Here is a 19779-nt window from a genome sequence, read left to right on the forward strand (position 1 = left end):
AAGTGGTAGATATCTTGGAAAATGGAAGTATATTTATGACCATTCAATTTCAAATATTTGATGGATCAAGTCTTGATCTCCTTTCTGAAAAAGCAACACATTTTGTTGTTTAAACTATTTTTTTCTTGTTTGACTAATTCTTTTGTTTTTATTCTTATATTGTTATTCTCACTTCGTACCATTTTTATTTAAGAAGGAATATGACGGTGGCATTTTGAGCCTGGTATGCAACTTTTGACACATAATCGTCCCTAGAAGCATGCTGCTATAGATGACAATATCTCTTTAACTTTCTCATCAGCAAGACCGTCTACTGAGAACTTTGAGTCACCCTCTGACGTTGATTATTTAGCACTGTCTAAACTCTCAAAGTGAGGTTGCCTGGTCTAAATAATTTTTTTTGCATGGTCTAAATAATTTTTTTTGATAAAAAGGCTAGGTTGTTTATTTTTAATTAAATCATCTTTACCAAACCCTGTACCTGGAAGCATGCTTTCCATATGCAACAAGTCTCATATTCTGCTGAAACAGTGAGCATAACCCAATGGCTTACCCTGATTGCATAGTCATCAGCATAAGAGATACTTGTCATGTCCTTAAATGACAAAGGGTTATTCATATCCTTGACCTCCTAGTTTGAGGAAGACATGGTACCATTATGAATTAACGGCTAATCTTTGATTCTAAATTGCAACTAAATTTATGATATAAAAGTTTAAACCAATTCCTGTTGATGAGTTAAACTGTTAATGATTCATGATGATTTCACCTCAGCATGACTGAAACAATCCAATCTTTCCCTTATTTTCTTCTTTAAAGTTTTATGATTTAGCGTAATGTACCATAAGGTAATGAGAGCTTGGCAAATCTGTGCCGATTGGTATATCATTGTCTGTGATATATTACACGCACCTATCCATTCTTACCATTTTTCTTCTAATAAAAGAGATTTATGATTCAACGTATGGCACTACATGTTGATGAGATCTCGAAATACTATATCAGTGAATGGTAGTTTAAAAAACTCTATCAGGATACGTCACAATCCTACTAGACTACAAGTTGATATTCTATTCTACTTGAAGATTAGTTGTTGATGTCAAAAAGGGGGAGATAAAGAATCTTGGTAAAAATGAAAATCTTGCTGAAAAAATCTCACTACTAGAAAAGCACATTCTAAGGGGGAGTCAAGTAAAGACGAAGTCAACGTTCTCAGCTCAAGCTCAAGCTTTCATAAATCTTAAATGTTTTCTCAAGGGGAGCATCTATTAGAACTATAGGAATCAAGACTTCATTATTATTTTCAGGGGGGAGCATAAGTCAAAAGCCTTCAACATTTCGTTTATATATCAAAAGAGGATTAGTTTTGACATCATCAGATACGGGAGATTGTAAGGTCAAACATTATGATCTGATGAGTCAAACACATAACATGCTGATCCATCAGCGTTAGCGTCTACAAGTTGAAAACGCCAACATCTACAAGTTAAACAATGTTAGCTTATAGTATAGTTGTTCGATTGTAATATTTTGTATATTAGGCAGTTGTTATAGATAAATATAGAATAGATCACATCCCGTATCTTTATGATAAGATCGGTTCTTAGTATAGATTAGATTCAATCCTGTCAATCAAGGGATATACATGTATGGATTAGTATATATACAACATTAGGGCAAACCCTAATGTTGTAAAGATCGTGGTCGAGTAGTTTTGTTTGTGGCTTTGTGTCAATTGTCTTTGTGAAAAACCCGTATTCTTGGTGAAGACAAAACCTCTTTTCTTGGTGAAAGGAACATTTGGAAAACTCTTGTGTTATTTACTTTCTATTGATTATTTCATTTAGATTAGTTTTGCTTTTCCTATTCATACTTGAAGTGTATTCGATGAAATACAAACCTTCAGAAGCACTGATCATGGGACTACATTTGGCCAAGGATCTTCAGGTATTTGTTGATTCCTTATTATTAACTAATCATTTAATGGATCCTATGCGGTAAAAAGGGAAAGAATATCACTATACCTCCAGATCCTCAAAAAATTAGCCTCCGAATTTGAAGCTTTTATCCTAAGTCAAGTTCCAAGAGAAGAAAACGCTGAGGCAGACACATTAGCCAACCTAGGATTTTCCCTCAGGATCCTGCTAGAAACCAGGATCCCTATAACCCATATATTGATCCCAACAATAGAATATCCCTCCAACAAACAAGATAATCCCAATGACCATGATCAAACAACCAACATAGAATTAATCGAAGACCCGACCCTCAATTATTTCCTCAAGGATCGCCAGGATCCTGACATACAGGATCCTCCACAAAGTTCGAAATCCTGGATCTAGCCCATTGTGGAGTATCTCCAGGATGAGACATTCCAAGAGTATAGAAAAGCGATAGATCATTCTGGATGAGGGTTTCACGCTTCATGATGATCCAAGGGAAGCTATACAGAAAATCTATGGCTGGTTCATACTTGATATGCTTGGAAAGTCATGAAGCTACCGAAGTACTAAAGGACGTACACGAGGGGAGATTATAGTAATCATGGTAGGGCAGATCCTTATGCTCTAAAGTATAAGGACATGGTACTACTGGCCAACGATAAAATAAGATGCCTTCTTATACGCACAAAGATGTGATGTTTGCCAAAGGCATAACAACATCCTCCATCAACCTGCAGAAACATTGTATCCTATCATTTCCCCTTGGCCATTAATGAAATGGGGAATGGATATAGTTGGCAAGTTACCAAAAGCTCCTAGTGGAAATGTCTTTATGCTAGTGATGACCGACTATTTCTCAAAATAGATAGAGGCTGAAGCCTTTGTTCAAATACGAGACAAGGAGGCAGTCTCATTTATCAAACATAATATCATGACCAGGTTCGGGATCCTTGCCGCGATCATATGCGATAATGGATCACAATTCATAAGAAAAAGGACTATAGACTTTTGCACGAGTTGGGGAATTAAAATGATAATGTCCGCTCCTGTTCGTCATTAGGATAATGGTTAAGTTGAATCCAACAACAAGATCATAGTCAATAATTTAAAGAAAAGGTTAGTTGAGAAGAAAGGAAGATGGGCAGAGGAACTCCCTTTCGTCCTATGGACAGATAGGACCACTTCAAAAACAGACACTGGCCAAACTCCATAATCATTGATGTTTGGAACTGAAGTCATGATCCCTACTAAAGTAGTGATCCCAACGGCAAGATACTAATTGTAGGATCAAGAGAACAACGATATGATCCTAGCCTAGGATCTTGATACAATTGATGAACTCAGGGATCTTGCTAGGATCTGCATTGTTGCTCATCAAAAAAGGGTAAGTAAAACATACAATAAGAACATTAAAATAAGAAGATTCAAAATAGGTGACTTGGTCCTTAGGAATTCCAAAATACCAAGGATCCCAATGCAAGCAAATTGACACATAAATGGGAAGGACCGTATCTCATTGATTCAAAAGCGGGAAAGGGGGCTTATTGGCTAGCTACCTTTGAAGGAAACGTCTAGCTAAGATCCTGGAATGATATACATCTAAAAGCATACTTCATGTAAGTTGTATTAATCATCTTCCAACAAAATTGAGGTACACACTCTCTACTTGTTACTTTCGTCTAGTTCTTTCATTTTTTTTCAAAGACCATTACTGACTTAAGCATCAGAGGGGTGTTAGCCAAGCTAACGCCCACCCCAAGCTAGTGTTTTCAACGTGTAGGAGTCTAAGGATCCCAACAACCACAAATAGATATTGATCATCTCTCCTACGATTAAGGGTACTTAATCTCCTCTAAGGTTTAAAGAGTTAATAACCTCTTTCATACGAGTTAAGGTTTCTACACCTCGCTTGGACGCACGATATCTATCTATGGGACGTGAATAAGGGGATCATTTCACGCTTTAGTGACTTGTCAAACCTCTAAGGTTTATAACATTATCATGTTATCCTAAGTTGGGATCCTCCCCAGTAAAATTATAAGGTTTATAACATTATCATGTTATCTTACGAGTTGGGATTCTCCCTGGTTACTTTGGGATTTTCCCTGGTTATTATGGGATTTTCCCCAGTTATAGTGGGATTTTCCCTAGTTTTTATTTAAAGTGGGATCTTCCCCAATAGCGATCTTCCCTGGTTATTTTCTAAGCAATATTTCTCTCAATTGAAAAGCAAAGTAAGGATCTTCAAAGATCTCTTAATAGGGATCCTTCTCTACACAAACTCTAAAGATCAAGTGGGATCATAACTTAAGACTTCTACTAAGTCAAAAGATTGTGAAACCTAAAGATCACCAGGTTTTATCTATCATTAAAGTCATTTTTCCTATGTAATGATGAAGGGTTTATTCTCCTGAAAATCCTAACTATTTTGAGATCCAAAATCAATAACTAATTATTTTGGGTTACTCGGATCTTAAGAGTTCTTTTAAAACTGGAACTCTTTAGGATCCTGATTACATAAGGATCCTTAGCATAAAATTAACTATTAGAGGTTGTTAAGGATACTAACAACCTGAAGATCCTAAGAGACCCAACTACTACAATCATATCATGCACACCAAACATGCAAGTAACGAGAAATATGAAACAACCATATCATAAAGTTAAAAAGGGATTGCCCATCAACCCCACCAAAATATTGTTTACAAACAAAGATGTTAAATTATTTTCACTAATCAAACCTAACATTAGGCTTGATCACCCCTACCCGGGGCCTTCTCTGTCTTCTTCTTCTCTTCCTCCTCGTTCTTCTTCTTTTCTTATTCTTCTGATTTTTGCTTCACATACCACCTTATTGGCACTACTCCTGGCCTCATTTATCACCTCTTTGATCTCCGCCATATGATCCTCTTCCCTTTTTACTTTCTCCTTGACTAGTTTCTCCATCCTCTGTAAAAGATCCTTGTTGACCGCCTCTTGTTCCCTCAAATCTTGCTATGTCTGGTTGAGCTTAGCCTTGAGAGCATCGGAAGAATAAGAGATATGATTAGCCACCTGTAAGAAGCAACGATGAGAAAACTAAGAGCATGTATAAAAAAGAAAAAAGAGAGAAAACTACAAGGGTACTTACAAATTACAAGAAGGAGAGCAGCTTTTTCAACGCTTCATCTACCTCAAGGTTCTCCTGGTTAAAAACTTCAGCTGATTTCCTTTTTTAGGATCCTGGAGTCTTGAAAAATAAATCTATGGGAGCCTTCTTGGAAAGGAAAGAGGATTTTTCTTTCTTGACCACCAATTGGTCACTGTACATGGTAGAATCAAGGTCAGCAAGAGTAAAACGTTCACCAGAACGATCAGATTTGAATCTTAAAGCATAACATGAATTTTTTTTGTCAGTTCAAGATCCTTTTTATGGGATGAATTAACGTCAAGGATCCTTACCAATAGCCATGGGGATATTGGAAGTTGAACTTTCTTGCTATCTAGGATGATCAAGCTTGAATGTTCTCTCAATCTCGGGCATGGCGAGAAAATCCTCAATCCTATTTTCAGTATCTTCGACAGGAGGGGCAAGCTCTTTGACCTTGAAAGCTGAAAAAAATCAAAGAAAATAAGAAGTGTGGATGAAAGGATCCTTAGCATAAAAATATGAAACCCTGCCCTTTTTAACCCAAGACTATGGCAAGAGATTTCCATCAGGGATAGTCACGTTTCATGAAGAAGTATTTTCTTTTTCAGGAACCATCATTATGCTTGGATTTTAGAATGAGGGGTGTTTTATCAGTTTTGACTTTTAGCAAGAAACGGGAGTTCCCAAAGGTCGAAAGGTCATAGGTGTAAGCTAATTCGTTCAAACCAATACTGAGATCCATGGAGTGGTTCAGTTGATCGGTCCAATAGAGGATCCTCCAAACCACTGGCATGGCTTGGATATATAAGATTTTGGTAATCTCAAAGAACTCAGAAATAATCATGGGAAAGGGGTAAGAAAGACCTAGGGTAAAAGGGTACTTGGGAAAACAGATCCAAGAGGAAGAAACAAAATTCGGTTGGATCCTTGCATCAAAAGCTCTAAAAACGGTACCAGCGGGAAACGCCCCAGCCGATTTCAGGGCTTAGATATTATTTTCATCGAAAATACAAGTTTTTTCGTAAGAAAAGGCCTTCTGATCAATGAAATCATCATCAGTAACGACGATGACGTTGGCACAAGAGCTAGTTACCTTTTTACCCATGAGTAAAGACGAAGAAAGACAAGAAGAAAAGCAACGAAGATAGTACCTTCAATGGTATTCGATGAACATCTGGAGGGAGCAGAAAGAGTAAGGCCAACAACAGAAGTCTAAACATCCTATTTATACAAGAATCGTGGAAAGGTAAAAGGGTGATTTGATAGATTACTTTAACGGCTAGAAATTTATCCGTTAGGATTCAAATTACCATATCCGTTAGAATTTCAGAATCTTTATTTTCTCTTTTCATTTTTTCTCTTTTCATTTTAAAATTATACCTTTAAATATTTTAAATTAACCTTGATATTTCAAAGGTATAATTTGGGGGTAATTGTTAGGGCCAAGATCATCAACCCTATTCAGGATCCCAAATCTTCAAGATCTTTTAGGATCCCAGACCTTTCTTAGGATCCTGACTATTATTATTATTATTTCCTAACACTGTTAACTGTCATATTTCTATTTCTTTATCTCACATGTGTAGAAATGGTCAATAAGAGACTTATTCTTAACGAAGAATCACTTCAACTAGGCTTAAGATCTGGGAATACCAAGTCAAACAACATGCATATGCTTATTCAAGAGGATCCGAAAAATATCAGATTTATTGTTTCTTAGTTTAAGCTATAAATACACCTGTATTACACACATTACACACACGATTAACTCTACTATTACATTTGTACTCTTATTATCTTCACCATTTAAAAAGCAACAAGGCATGTGATCATTATCACCTCCTAAGGTTTTATGTCGGAGATCCTATAAAGGATCAAGGGCTTTCCTTGTAACTCACTTGTCTCACTTTGATCACTATTCGACATTTGCATTACCTCAAACACCACAGTCTCTCATACAACTTGGTTAAATATTACTTGATTAATTTTTGACCAAAACACTAATGATTCTTTGAAATTTCTTCCGAAGTATCTTATGTCATTCCATCTCGGAACCTGATAATTCTAAGATTCTCTTAAACCATCAATAAATGAATTTTAAGGTTATCATTTATGAGTTAATTCCGAAATGTTTTCTCATGATAATTTCAAACGGTAATTTCTCTATGATTATCCTCTTAATTCCCTATAAACATGCTTTTGACACGCATCCAAATAAAGTACCGAGTGTTTCTGAATCGAATCAACAGTTACCCAAATTGAAAAAATATATGTCCCATCTCGTGGTTACAAACTAATTGAAAAAATATATGTCCCATCTCGTGGTTACAAACTGTCACATAGGAAGGTCTTTTAGACCTATGCATTTAATGCAATTTGTTTCCTTATTCCAGTGCCATCATTCTTACTCTTCGACCCGACCCGAAAACATACACATATAAAAGGAATTTGAATGCTAACTGTTCCCACTTTTCTCAATTTGGCTATCGTCTTCTTAGAACTTTCAATTGTACTCTCATTGTTCTTCAGTATTCTTCAAAACTTCATCAATGGTGTCTCAAATCACCAAACCTGTAACCAAGAAGAAATTATCAAACGGTTCCGCTTCATCTTCTTCGACTGAACCTATCCTCAGGGAAACCACTCAACTATTTTCCCTCGATCCTATGGACTATGACAAGTCTATTAGGATCATGGTCGAGTTCATCTCTAGACATCCCATCGCGATTCCTCTCACCAAAATCCCAAACCCTAACTTCCCTCTTAGACTGTTGCACAAAGCCGCTATTAGTGCCCTCGATGAAGTTTGGTGGCATTTCCTAGAAATGTTGAAATCCATGTGGTAAATTGAGCTTTTTTGCGACAACATCTCATCGCGTAAACATTTAAGTTATACAAAAATAAAGTATTAAATGATTATATCCACACACACCTCATCGACGTAGGTCTTCTTTGTAATTTTTTTTACACCTACAACAATGACAACCATTGATTTCTTTACACGCTAAACTGAATTTGAAAATATTAATTTACACCAAATTCTCATAATACTTTGAAAATTCTGAAAATACCAGGAGTCTAATAAAAAACAATCATTCAAAATGTAATCCAAAACAATTTAAATTGTAATATAAAAAAATTAACTACCTTCAATGTCAAAATTTTATCACCATCATTCTCCTAAAAATTTCATCATCATTGTTCGCCTCATTGCTTGTTGTGACAGATGAAAGCGGATTTGACGCTTATGCATGCATCTGTGGGGTTGCCGGAGGTAAACGGTGGTGGTGTGATATTGTAACGCCTTGTTTCGATTTGTTCTCAGTTAGGGGTTGGATAAGGTAATTCAGATGGTTCGGGTATTCGGTTTGTGTTTTGGAATCTAAGGGCATTTTGGTAATTTGTCAGCTCGAAATTTTATGGATACCGGATGTTCGTTCGGGATATCATATGACGAGTATGATATGATAATATTATAGAGCGTCTCGATACCTTTTCAAGGATATATAGATGGTCGAAATCGGAGTTGTATCGAGACATTTATGGCCTTCGGAAGAATTAGGGTTTGGGGAAAACCTTAGTACGCGGGGCGTACTAGGGAGGTACGTGGGTCGTATGGATGTGAAGCCGGTTACACAAGGCATAGTATAGAGTACGCGCAGCGTAAGTGCGAGGTTTGGGTCGGGGTGCGAGACCTTGTACGTTGGGCGCACGATGGCAGATTGAAAACCCTAATTTTAGGGTTGTACCCTATATAAGCATTATGTTAGCCTCTTTCTTCATTTCCTAAGTCATCCCCCACTCTCTAAAACCCTAGAATTCGTCCTTAAGCCTTCTTCGTGGCATCTTGAGCTTATGGTGTCCACTTTTGGTGTATTTGGTCCATTTCTATGAAGATGGAGCTTGGTGCAAGGATGGGAATCAAGGAAGAGCTTATGGATCTTACTTATGTGTCTCATATCCAGCTTGTTGGAGGTAAAAATCTTTGAAATTGATCATTGATGTCTTAGATTTACCATTTATGATTTTTGGTTCATTTTGGTCCGAAGAATGAGATCTAATGGTCTTGATTCCATTCCAGGAGCTATAAGTTGCCCCTCTTAGTGTTTCTAAGGTTCAAGGTCCATAAAGTTGGCACCTTTAGAGTTTAAATCCATCTATGCATGAGTTGGGACCATTTTCATGATAGTAGAATGTTATATTTTGAGTTTGGGTTCATTTGGGGCATGCAAAGTCACCAAGTTAGTGACTTTATGGGTCTAGACATTGTTTAGGACTCAGATCTGTGGTTTGAACCTTTGGGCTAGGCATTAAATGCTTAATGGAAAGAATAGGATCAATAGAGGAGTACGTTAGGCGTACAAGCATGTACGCGCAGCGTACATGCCATCAAGCATGTACGTGCAATGTACAACTGGGTATGCCCTACGTACTCAGTCAGAATGGACTTCGCAATTGTAGGCCTCGGTTTGGGCCATTTCTTGGACCTAGCTGTTGTGGGCCTTCGTGGGTCATCTAAAAGCAAGCTTTTAGGCTAAGGAAATTATTGGTCTTTAGGGTAAGGCCCATTGGAGAGGTTTGTGCCTAATTTGGAAAATTAGGCCATAATTAGGCTTTGGATAATTATCGATTAATGGGTCATCAGAATGCAAAATGTATTGGACTAGAAAGAATGGTTGGGATTTAAGGTAAGGCCCATGTGAGGGGTTTGGGCCTAATTTGGAAAATTAGGCCATTGGTTGATTTATTTGCCTTTGGGCCTTTCAGATTGTGAGTCTGGGTCTTAGTTTTGGACAAGGCTAGGTTAGGGGTAAAAACGTCTTTTTACCCCAGGTAGGGAGTTGTGGTTATGGATTGGAACCTAATTGTTAATTGGGTGTTGTTTTGCAATTAATAGTTCGTGGATCTGCCAGCCAGCATCCAAGAGTGTTTCTATATGATTCAGCAGTGCGATGTGAGTCTTCTCACTATATCTATGGGTCGAAGGCACCAATGCCGTCCCATTTCGTGTTATGTGGTATGCTAATTGTCTCTGTGATACTTGAATGGAAGACCCCGGGGGAACCCGTGGCAGTTGGATATCAGACCATGGGGGGAAGCCCATTGCATTCTAGGCAAAGACCATGGGGGGAGCCCATGACATAATTGATAAAGACCATGGGGGGAACCCATGGCAACTATATGTATGTGCATGATAATATGTGGTTGTATGTGATATGGTATTTTGGAGAACTCACTGAGCTTTGTGCTTACAGTTTTCAGTTTATGTTTCAGGTACTCCGGTTTTCAAATGGAAGAGCTCAGGATGATTGCAGAGCACACACCACATGATTCCGCTTTTTGTGAATTACTCTGGTTTAATGATGTTTTTGCTAAATATTGGTTACTCTGGTTTTATGGAAACAATCTATACTAACGATTTATTAATCTAAAAACAAAAAATTTTATGTTCTGTTTTTCGGGACGTTACAGATACACGGTGGTGGTGCAGGTGATAAACAATACCAATGATGGACCAACCACAAAAGAAATTGAAATGATAAGGACCATTCGTGTGATATAGAATAACTAGTTACCAAAGCCTATTAAAAACTAACAAAAGTGACTTCATAGACATGTAAGTTGTAAATTTAATAACCTATTACGCAAAATAATATGAAAAATAAAAAAATAAATAATGACCAAATCAAATCAAATGCAATAGTTGGTTGTGCTTAGGGGTGTTCACGGTTCGGTTTTTTCAGTTTTTAGCTCAAACCGAAGCCAATCCGTTAGTTACGGTTTTTTTCAAGCGAAAACCAAAGCCGGACCGTTTAAAAATTAAAACAGAACAAAACCAAACCGTTACTAATGGTTTGGTTTCACGGTTTGGGCTTTTTAGGCCCATTTTAATCGAGTCCATTAGATTGTTAAAAAAAACTGCAATATTGTTACAACAACAAAAAATCTGTCAAATATTGTTAAAAAAACTGCAATATTGAAGCTGTCAAAATAGTATAAAAAACTGTCAATAAAAAATTTGTCAAATATTGTTAAAAAAAATTGCAATATTGTTGAAAAAACTGCAATATTAAAGTTGTCAAAACTGCCAAAACAGTAAATGAAAACAATAAACATTGTTCTATTACATCAAGCATTTGTATCGATTCATGCAACCTAAAAACCATCCAAAACAGTAAATAAAAACAGCAAATATTGTTCCATTACATCAAAAATTAAACTAATACACACAAAACAACAAATATTTTTCCAGTATCCGCAAGCTCACTTCCAAAATGTTATCGACTTCCAAAATGTCATCCAATTCATAAGCTTTTGCTGTCCAAAAAAGTCAATATTAAAATATCACACCAAAAATTCAATATAAAACCATAAGAAGAAAAATACCTTTCAATCGATATTGTTGGTACAAATATTAAGTTTGTTAGCAAAATCTAAAATACAAGTTATATTTTGTTAAAAATAATAACAAAGAGAAAATATATAACTTTTTAGAATTTGATAACTTACCATTTTCAATTTCTTCAAGGTCTTCAATTTCTTTCGGCACATCTTCGTAACAAACTTTTGTAGTTTAGTTAAACACACCCCGAGTGTAATTTTGTGTGCATACAAGCGCTTGCACTGTTTTAGGAGAAAGACTACTCCTAAATGAATCCAAAACTCTACCCCCCGTGATAAATTACGCTTCTCTTGTATGCTAAGATTCTCATTAACTTTCCTTTTGTTATGATTCTTGTTTGAAGAAGAATGTTTGGCATGCATAGGATCTTTTTTCCAAATAAGTCATAAAGTGAGTCAAAGTGGCTTTAACTTCTTTTTCAAGTCACATGCAATATCACCAATAGGGTACATTTCTTCCAAACTCCAATCGACATATTTTAACTTGTATCGAGGATCAAGTTGTATCGAGGATCAAGAACAACGACTACATACAATAAATGATTCATCTTTTTTTGCATTTCCCCAATATTTATCATACTTTGCTTTCATATTCATAGCCATCGAACTCACCCGCCAATCATCACTTTCAATACATTCATCAATATGGCTATGCAATGAACACATATCATGAAAGTAAGCACTAGAAGTTGCATACAAAGACCCTGAAAACCGATTTGTCACTTCATAAAACACCTTAAGAAAAACCATAAATGCTTGTGCAACATCCCAATCAATATCACTAGGTGGCCCGACTTTAGTGACATACTTTTTCTTTGCATCTACTCCATTCAACAAGCTACTAGGACCCACATTAAAAAACCTTGCATAATGTCCATCTTCTTCCAACCGATTAAATGCTTTTATATACTTCAAAGCCGACTCCAACATCAAGTAAGTCAAATTCCACCTAGTGGAAACATCTAAACAAACAGTTCCAGTAACATTTAACTTTTCTATCTTCACACATTCCTTGAACTTAGCCATTCTTGAAGGCGATGATCTAACATACCTCACAACATTTCTAATAACTTGAACTGCAGGATCATAATCTTGTAAACCATCACACACAATCAAGTTTAACATATGAGCACAACGCATATGCGACTATTGAGCATCTAAAACCGCATGTCCCCAATTTTGTATTTTCTTTTTCAGAAAAGAAATAGTTGTATCATTAGAGCTCGCATTATCCACAGTGATTGTAAAAACATTCTCAATACCCCATGTAGTTAGACAACTCTCAACCATTTTACCAATTGTGTCACCCTTATGATTAGAAATAACTTCAAAATTCAAAATCATTTTCTACAATTTCCATTCTACATCAATGTAATGGACTTAACCATATAATTGATGTTTTGACTTGAAGTCCATGCATCAGTTGTAAGACAAACAGATTGTGAAGATTTTCGTAAAAGCTCTTTCAAAATATTCTTTTCATCCACATATAAAGATAAGATATCTCTAGCAATTGTAATCCGACTCGATAACTCTAGCTCGGGTCGAACTACACTACAAATATAACGAAAACCTTCTTTTTCAACAAATCTAAATGGTAGTTCATCAATAATAATCATTTTAGAAAGAGCTTTTTTACCCAATTCCTTTGTAAAACGACCAAATTGTAAGTTTCCATCCTTACCCTTTCCAAAAAAATTTATAGTTTGTTTTTATCTACTTGACATTTAAGTGGATCAAACTTGTATAACTTTCTCAAATGATTTAACATAGCACTATTACCATGCTGACTTGGTTCATACACATAGCTTTTCTTACAGTGAATACATGTGGTGCGTGTTCCTTCAGGTGGAACTGGATACGGTTTTTTGAAATGTTGCCAAACAATAGACTGCTTTCGTCCCTTTCTTTGGTTATGATCAGGAGCACCTCCATTTTGCTCCACATCAACGACATCATCTACATCAATATCTTTCACATCATCATCATCATCATCAATGATGTTCACAGGTTCACTAATTGGAATGTTGATATTATCTTTATCCATTTAAGGACCTGGACCAAAACAAGTGAAAACGCAGCAAACAAAAAATCAGATCAAACAGAACCAAAGATCAACAGTTGAGCGACTTGATTCAAATACAGTAAAACAGAATTGCATTATGAATCGTTGAAAAATATCTCAAAAAAAAGTGCAACCAAAAATTATGTTAACCATTCTAATCAACAAAAACAAATTAGTAATTCTCTAAAACTGTGAATCTGTGATGTTAAGTTGTTAACCATTTCAATCAATAAAACCGCAGAGAACCATAATATTGAGTATGAATCAAAATCTAAACACATAGAACCTACAACTTTGATATATAAATGAATTAATAATCGATTGATAGTGTATTAGCTTTTATCAGAACATAACATACCTTAACAGAGAATGAGCGACGAAGCTGTAAGCTGGAAGAGGAGTTGTTGCAGGTGGAGGCGGCGCTATTGCAAGCGAAGGAGCTGCAGTAGGCGGAGGCGGCGAACGGTGCGGTGTATTCGGACTGTCGGAGGGTGCGTATTAGACTTACGACAATGAAGATTGAAGAATGAAAATAGAAACAACGAGTGAGAAACAACGGCTTCGAATCGTGTTTGCGTCTTGCGATTAGTTTTCGTCGTTCACTCGTTTGGACGTTACTTTCTCAATTGGGCATTTAGGCTCCATTTAGGCATTTACCAATTACAAATTAAGATTGGGCTAGACTCTGGAGTATTTAAATATTGTGGGTTATAATTTTATTATCTAATATCTATATATAAAAATTAGTATTTAATACAACAAATACAATTATATATATATATATATATATATATAAACTCTACGGTCCGGTCCGGTTTTTATACGGTTTGAAATCTTAAAAACCGTAAGCCAAACCGTTCATTACGGTTTGAAAATTTCAAAACCGCAAGCCAAACTGTAAAGAAAAATATAAACCGTAAAACCAAACCGATGACCAGTTTGGCCGGTTTCACGATTTCAAACTGAACCGCGATCACCCCTAGTTGTGCTACAATGTGATTTTCCCATCCTTTTAACCTCAAACAATAAAAAGAAAGGAGTGACAAAACAGGAAAAAAACAATATCAAGAAAGAAAGAAATAAGCAGGTCTTCAAAGCTTTATAATGTTACAAAGTAGTAAGTATAATGCTCTTTTAAGATATTTTAATCTTTAATTTCTATATGCAAAAATCTTGAAATCATGTAGAAAATTTGCCGTAATTATTTTCTCCAGGTTCTCCCCCACAAAGAATACATAATTACAATTTACACCCCTTAACAAAGACCTCCCCTTCAACTCCCCACACTTTTCCCATTTTCCACATGCTGCAAAACATTGTCGACAACAAATACCCTCCTGATTGATTTGGTTTAAAATCTAATACTTTTTGTCCTATTTTACTTGCATGTACATCATCATCATGTAACCTGCCAAACACCTAACAGTGCACCTAAAACAACACCATCTCACATATCATGAGGCATTTGGTCAACCACTTTCAGAGACAGTCAGTATTTCCGATGAATCTAAAAAACAGAATCGAACAGAGAAAGAGAGATGGAGGGAAGACGTTTTGGTGTTTTCCGGTGGATCTAAAAATAGAAACAGAAATTAAGAGGGTGGGATCGAGCTCAGATTGACAAGAGAATGGTGGTGGCAGCAAGGTTTCAGTTTGGAGTTTTAAGTGTAGCAGCATTGTATTTTCTGATTCAAGTATTGTCGGATCAAAGTTCAAAAATCCGATCAAAATAAAACAGTTTATGGACAAAGAAGAAGAAGAAGAAATACTTCTTACAACAGTTCTCTGCGAATCGGCTCCTGCTCTCGGTGCCTGTGTTATTCAAGGTTTGTATGTAGATATCTTGGTCAGAAAAACACAGGATTGAATTCAAGTGGTATGGATCCAACAATACGCAGGCCTTTCAAGGAAGAAATGCTGTGTGGAAGACGACTTATTCCTGTACACTTTATATTTAACTCTTCTAAACACTCTAAACTTCCAAGTTCCTCTGGCAATTTCTCCACCTGATTGCAAAAGGGGAGATCTAAACATCTCAAACGTTTCATCTTACAGATGCTGTTTGGAATATCCTCTAGAGAGATACACTTTGTTAGGATCAGCTTCTCTAAACATTCCAACTTGCCAAGATCCTCAGGTAACTTCTCAAGAAGCATACAAGATTCAAGTTCTAGAGATTTCAAATGCTTCAACATGCAAATGCTATCCGGAAGACATCTAATACGTGCAGACAACAAATTTAGCTTCTCTAAACATGCTATTTGGCCAATATCGTCGGGTACCTCCTCAAGAAGCAAACAAGATCTAACTTTGAGAGATCTCAAACGTCTCAACATACAGATGCTATCTGGAAGACGTCTAATACCCGTAGACAGCAAACTTAGCTTCTCCAAACATTCTACTTGGCCAAGATCCTTGGGTAACTCTTCAAGAAGCCGACAAGACTTAAGGTTGAGATGTTTCAGATGTTTCAACATACATATGCTATCCGGAAGCCGTTTAATACGTGTAGACAACAAGCTTAGCTTCTCCAGACATTGTAACTGGTCAACGTCGTTGGGCACCTCTGGAATAGAGCCATCCAACGTAAGGTGCCTTAGGCGTTGTAAACCAAAAATGCTTCCTGAAACACTCTCAAGTTTTGTGCAAGGCTGAAGATTTAGAGAAACACTCTTTTGACCATTTTCGGTCGATGGGGGATGTTTTTCAAGATAAAAACAGGTAAACTGTAGCTTTGGCAGATTATCACGGGAGTACCTTGGGAATTCTCCCAAGGACTCCACAATCACCTCTAACTTAGGTAAAGAAAGAAGCTGAAGCGGTTCCAATTGTTTGATAAACGAAAAAGATCTGAACCTTGAGCAACCAATTAAGTTCAAGTATACAAGCTTTTCTAGAGATCCAGCAGGCGCTTGAAGTTCTCTCAAATCATAACATCGATTAAGGTTTAACCTCTCAAGATTCGGAGTCATCCCAAGGTTGAGGGTCCTCAACTTTGAGAAACTAAGGTCCAGGAACCTGAGCTTCTTAAGAACCTGTCATATGCAAAAAAGAACAAATATAAGATAAGATGACTATTGCAGTATGAACGGACATCATTTAAATGAATCATCATGCAAAAGACATATCAACCGTTGTACCTTTCTTTCCCCGCTTTCCCAAAGTTTTGTGATTCTGCTGCTAGGCAGTTCAAGTCCAACAAGGTTATTTGCTTTAAATGTTTGTGGTAAAGACAAAACAGGGTAACCCTCCCAACTCAGAAACTGTAACGCATTTGGAAAGTATTGTTTAACTTGATCAAACTTCCGATGGGTACCAAAATAGTCATCATCTATCTCAGAGAGCAAAAGAACTCTAAGTTTCTGCAGATTTCCAAGCCCTTTCATAACGATTTCAGGACTCAGTTCCACCTGCTCCAGTCGTATACATGTTGTCGCATCAGTACCCTATAATAGTCCAAAAGCAGCCACCATAAAACTTGTGTCATAACTAATGAAAATGTGTTAGTTTTCTCCAAATTACAAGTAAATTTTATCCTTACCGCATTATGGGACAGCATATCTTCAATTTCCTCGCGAATCCACAGCCGGCTGTGTTTGTTGGGCTCACGGGGGTGCGATCGCCGAACGATATTCCTGCCCAATTCTTCTATCCTGTCATGCATGCTCAAACGCTGATTTGAAATAGTTATGAGAGATTTCTGCTCAAGTACTGTTAAACCATATATAGCATGTAATCCACAGCTTTCAAGTATTCTAATTGCATCCTCTTTCTGCAACCCCTTCATGAAACATGCAACATCTAGAAATATTTCCTTGTGATCATCCTCTAGGCTGATATAGCTTAGTTCCAATTTTTTTAGAGTTTCTTGACTCGGAATCGTTTCTAGTCTTTTTAGTGCATCCATCCATAGAAACTCTTCTTTACCACGCAGAAACGAACCCAATACTTTGATCGTTAGAGGAAGACCAGCAGCATAATTTACAACTTTCTTTGACAGCCCTTCATACCCTTGAATTGGAATATATCGCCCAAATGCATGCCTACTAAAGAGGCAAATTGCTTCCTCATCCGACAAGAAATTGACATTATGAATCATATTCACTCTGTGTGCTGTCAGCACTTGCTTGTCTCTTGCTGTGATGATAATTCTACTTCCGCCCTTAAACCAATTAGTTGCACCGGCTAACGCCTCAAGCTGGTCAACATTATCAACATCGTCTAGAACAACAAGAACTTTTTTACCAGGAAGACGCATTTTCATCATGTGTTTCCCGTCATGAACACTGCTTACATCCATGTCTTCATCCTTAAATATATCTAAAAGGACTTGTTTTTGCAACCAACACATACCCGACACTTTTGAAACTTCCCTGATGTTCTCTACAAAGCTTTTACCTTCAAAATGAAAAGATATTTTATCAAAAATAGCTCGGGCCAAAGTTGTCTTCCCAATGCCCCCCATCCCCGCGATCCCTATCATGCGAACATCATTGTTCCAACCAAGCCCTAAAGATGACTCCAGGTCTAGCATCCGGGGTTCCATGCCTATTAGATTTTCATCATTGCTCAAATAAATAGGGCGTAACTTGAGTAAAATTTGTTCAACAATTTCATTGATGACTTCAGCTTCTTCCCTGTAGAGTACAAAAAATTTCAGGTAGCTTTCTCAAGATCCCACATCAAAAATTCGTTTTAGGTCTATAACATACAATCCTCTGCCTAGTTATTCCATGTTTCATCTATCTAGAAGACTCAATTTTGAGTTATAATTTGACAATACAACATGAAGTTGACCTTTCTACATCACTAGAAATAAACACACCAAAGAATAGTAATGCAGATGTATGATTAAGAAATTAGGTACCTGTTTCTCATATCCCACCCAACAAGATGCCCCGCTTCTTCCACCGCCTCTTCCCATTTTCCAACCTCTTCGTTGCTATGCTTGGAGAAGGCTCCTCCAACTTCCCCAATTTGTTTACGGATTTCCGACAGATCCACGTCATAATAGATTGGGTAAGCAATATGTTCGATCTTTCTCTGGCACTCCATAATCTTCTCAAGTTCCTTCAAGCACCAAGACGAAGAAGCATAGTTTTTGGAGAAGACAATGATAAAGAGCTTTGACTCTTCGATTGCTTTGAATAACTCGTCTATCTGTTTTCCTTTCTCAAATTCCTCGTTATCCCTGAAGGTGGGAATACTTAGCTGGTTAAGAGAACCGTAAAGATGATCAACAAAGGTCCTACGTGTGTCCTCTCCTCTAAAGCTCAAGAACACATCATACTTAAAACTCTTCCGATTAGATGATGTTGAAGATAACGCCATTAAAATCCTCTGAAAAGGTCTTCTTATATAAATCGAAGCTTTCTTTGGGAAATTCCTAAGAAATAATTGCAAAGAAACTGCGAATTAGACGCGTGTTCACACAACATAATAAGCCGCAAGGAAGATCGGAGGAAGCATGAAATGGGTGAGATGTGACAGCCCCAACCACTTCCTTTGCTATGGTCTAGCTAGAAATTGTTGTTTTTTTGCCAAAAAAAAATTTTGGACTAGCATTTATGTCCATAAAGTTTTCATTTTCTTGTCACTTTAGCCCAATTTACTTTAAACTTTATTGTAATGACGATTTTGCCTTTGTTTTTTGTTTTATTAGGTTTTTATTTATTAAAATACTTTTATAATTATTAAAAGAAAAGAAAAAAAAATTCTCTCTCTCTCTCTCTCTCTCTCTCTCTCTCTCTCTCTCTCTCTCTCTCTCTCTCTCTCTCTCCATACACCTTCAAACTCCAATGTCATTTTTCCACCATCATAACCACCACCGGTCCACATTACCACCACCACTAACAGCAGACGCCATCACCAGTCGAAAACTTCAGTCGTCGGAAAATTTAACTAGCTCCGGTGAGATATGATTTTCCGGCAAGAAAAAAATTACAGATAGGTCTCGAATTTGATTTCCGACGAGAAAAAATTACAGGTGGTGAGTGGGTCTCAAACTCCCTTTTAGGAATAATGATTTACAGGTGGGAGGTTCTCCAGAACTCGAATAAATATCAACCCAAACTTAAGATGATTGTGTTCTTGTGTTTTTGGTATGTACAAATAGAAGCCCAAAACGTAAGATCTGAAATCATGTTCATAGTGAAGTAAATCAAAATTTGTAACGACCCAAATTTTTAAAGAAATTTTTTTCACTTTTTGATTAATAAAAGATAACTGCTTAAACCATA

General features: G+C 36.8%; 2 protein-coding genes across 3 annotated transcripts; both read right to left on the reverse strand.

Moving 5' to 3' along the window:
- Positions 1–11149: 11149 nt before the first annotated feature.
- On the reverse strand, positions 11150–19045 carry LOC145105406 (TMV resistance protein N-like). Of its 2 annotated transcripts, XM_079042521.1 has the most exons (7): positions 18408–19045; positions 17082–18177; positions 16681–16986; positions 15317–16575; positions 13899–14021; positions 11584–13530; positions 11150–11391 (listed from the first exon to the last, which is right to left on the reverse strand). In XM_079042521.1, the coding sequence occupies exons 1-4, from the start codon at positions 18869–18871 to the stop codon at positions 15388–15390; spliced, it is 3054 nt and encodes a 1017-aa protein (XP_078898647.1). In that variant the 5' UTR covers positions 18872–19045; the 3' UTR covers positions 11150–11391; positions 11584–13530; positions 13899–14021; positions 15317–15387. The 2 variants fall into 2 exon arrangements, with proteins under 2 accessions (XP_078898647.1, XP_078898646.1); XM_079042520.1 differs by having other exon boundaries at positions 13899–16575.
- LOC145104624 (zinc finger BED domain-containing protein RICESLEEPER 2-like) lies at positions 11221–12615 on the reverse strand. The gene is made up of 4 exons (XM_079041838.1): positions 12010–12615; positions 11444–11507; positions 11342–11391; positions 11221–11229 (listed from the first exon to the last, which is right to left on the reverse strand). Exons 1-4 carry the CDS (start codon positions 12613–12615, stop codon positions 11221–11223), a joined length of 729 nt encoding a protein of 242 aa, XP_078897964.1.
- Positions 19046–19779: the final 734 nt, after the last annotated feature.

Source organism: Lactuca virosa, chromosome 4 (assembly GCF_052849685.1).
Source record: "Lactuca virosa cultivar CGN04683 chromosome 4, Lactuca_virosa_CGN04683_v6, whole genome shotgun sequence".
NCBI lineage: Eukaryota > Viridiplantae > Streptophyta > Magnoliopsida > Asterales > Asteraceae > Lactuca > Lactuca virosa.

What these genes read in the sequence shown, in the direction of transcription:
- LOC145104624 (XM_079041838.1), bottom strand. Translation starts at nt 12,615, where the DNA reads ATGCGTTGTGCTCATATGTTAAACTTGATTGTGTGTGATGGTTTACAA. An exon ending in AAAAAGATGAATCATTTATT is followed by an intron (nt 11,508 to 12,009) that starts GTATGTAGTCGT and finishes CTTGTATTTTAG; the next exon opens with ATTTTGCTAACAAACTTAAT. An exon ending in AAGGTATTTTTCTTCTTATG is followed by an intron (nt 11,392 to 11,443) that starts GTTTTATATTGA and finishes TTTTTTGGACAG; the next exon opens with CAAAAGCTTATGAATTGGAT.
- LOC145105406 (XM_079042521.1), bottom strand. Translation starts at nt 18,871, where the DNA reads ATGGCGTTATCTTCAACATCATCTAATCGGAAGAGTTTTAAGTATGAT. An exon ending in GGGTGGGATATGAGAAACAG is followed by an intron (nt 18,178 to 18,407) that starts GTACCTAATTTC and finishes TGTACTCTACAG; the next exon opens with GGAAGAAGCTGAAGTCATCA. An exon ending in ATATGCTGTCCCATAATGCG is followed by an intron (nt 16,987 to 17,081) that starts GTAAGGATAAAA and finishes GGACTATTATAG; the next exon opens with GGTACTGATGCGACAACATG.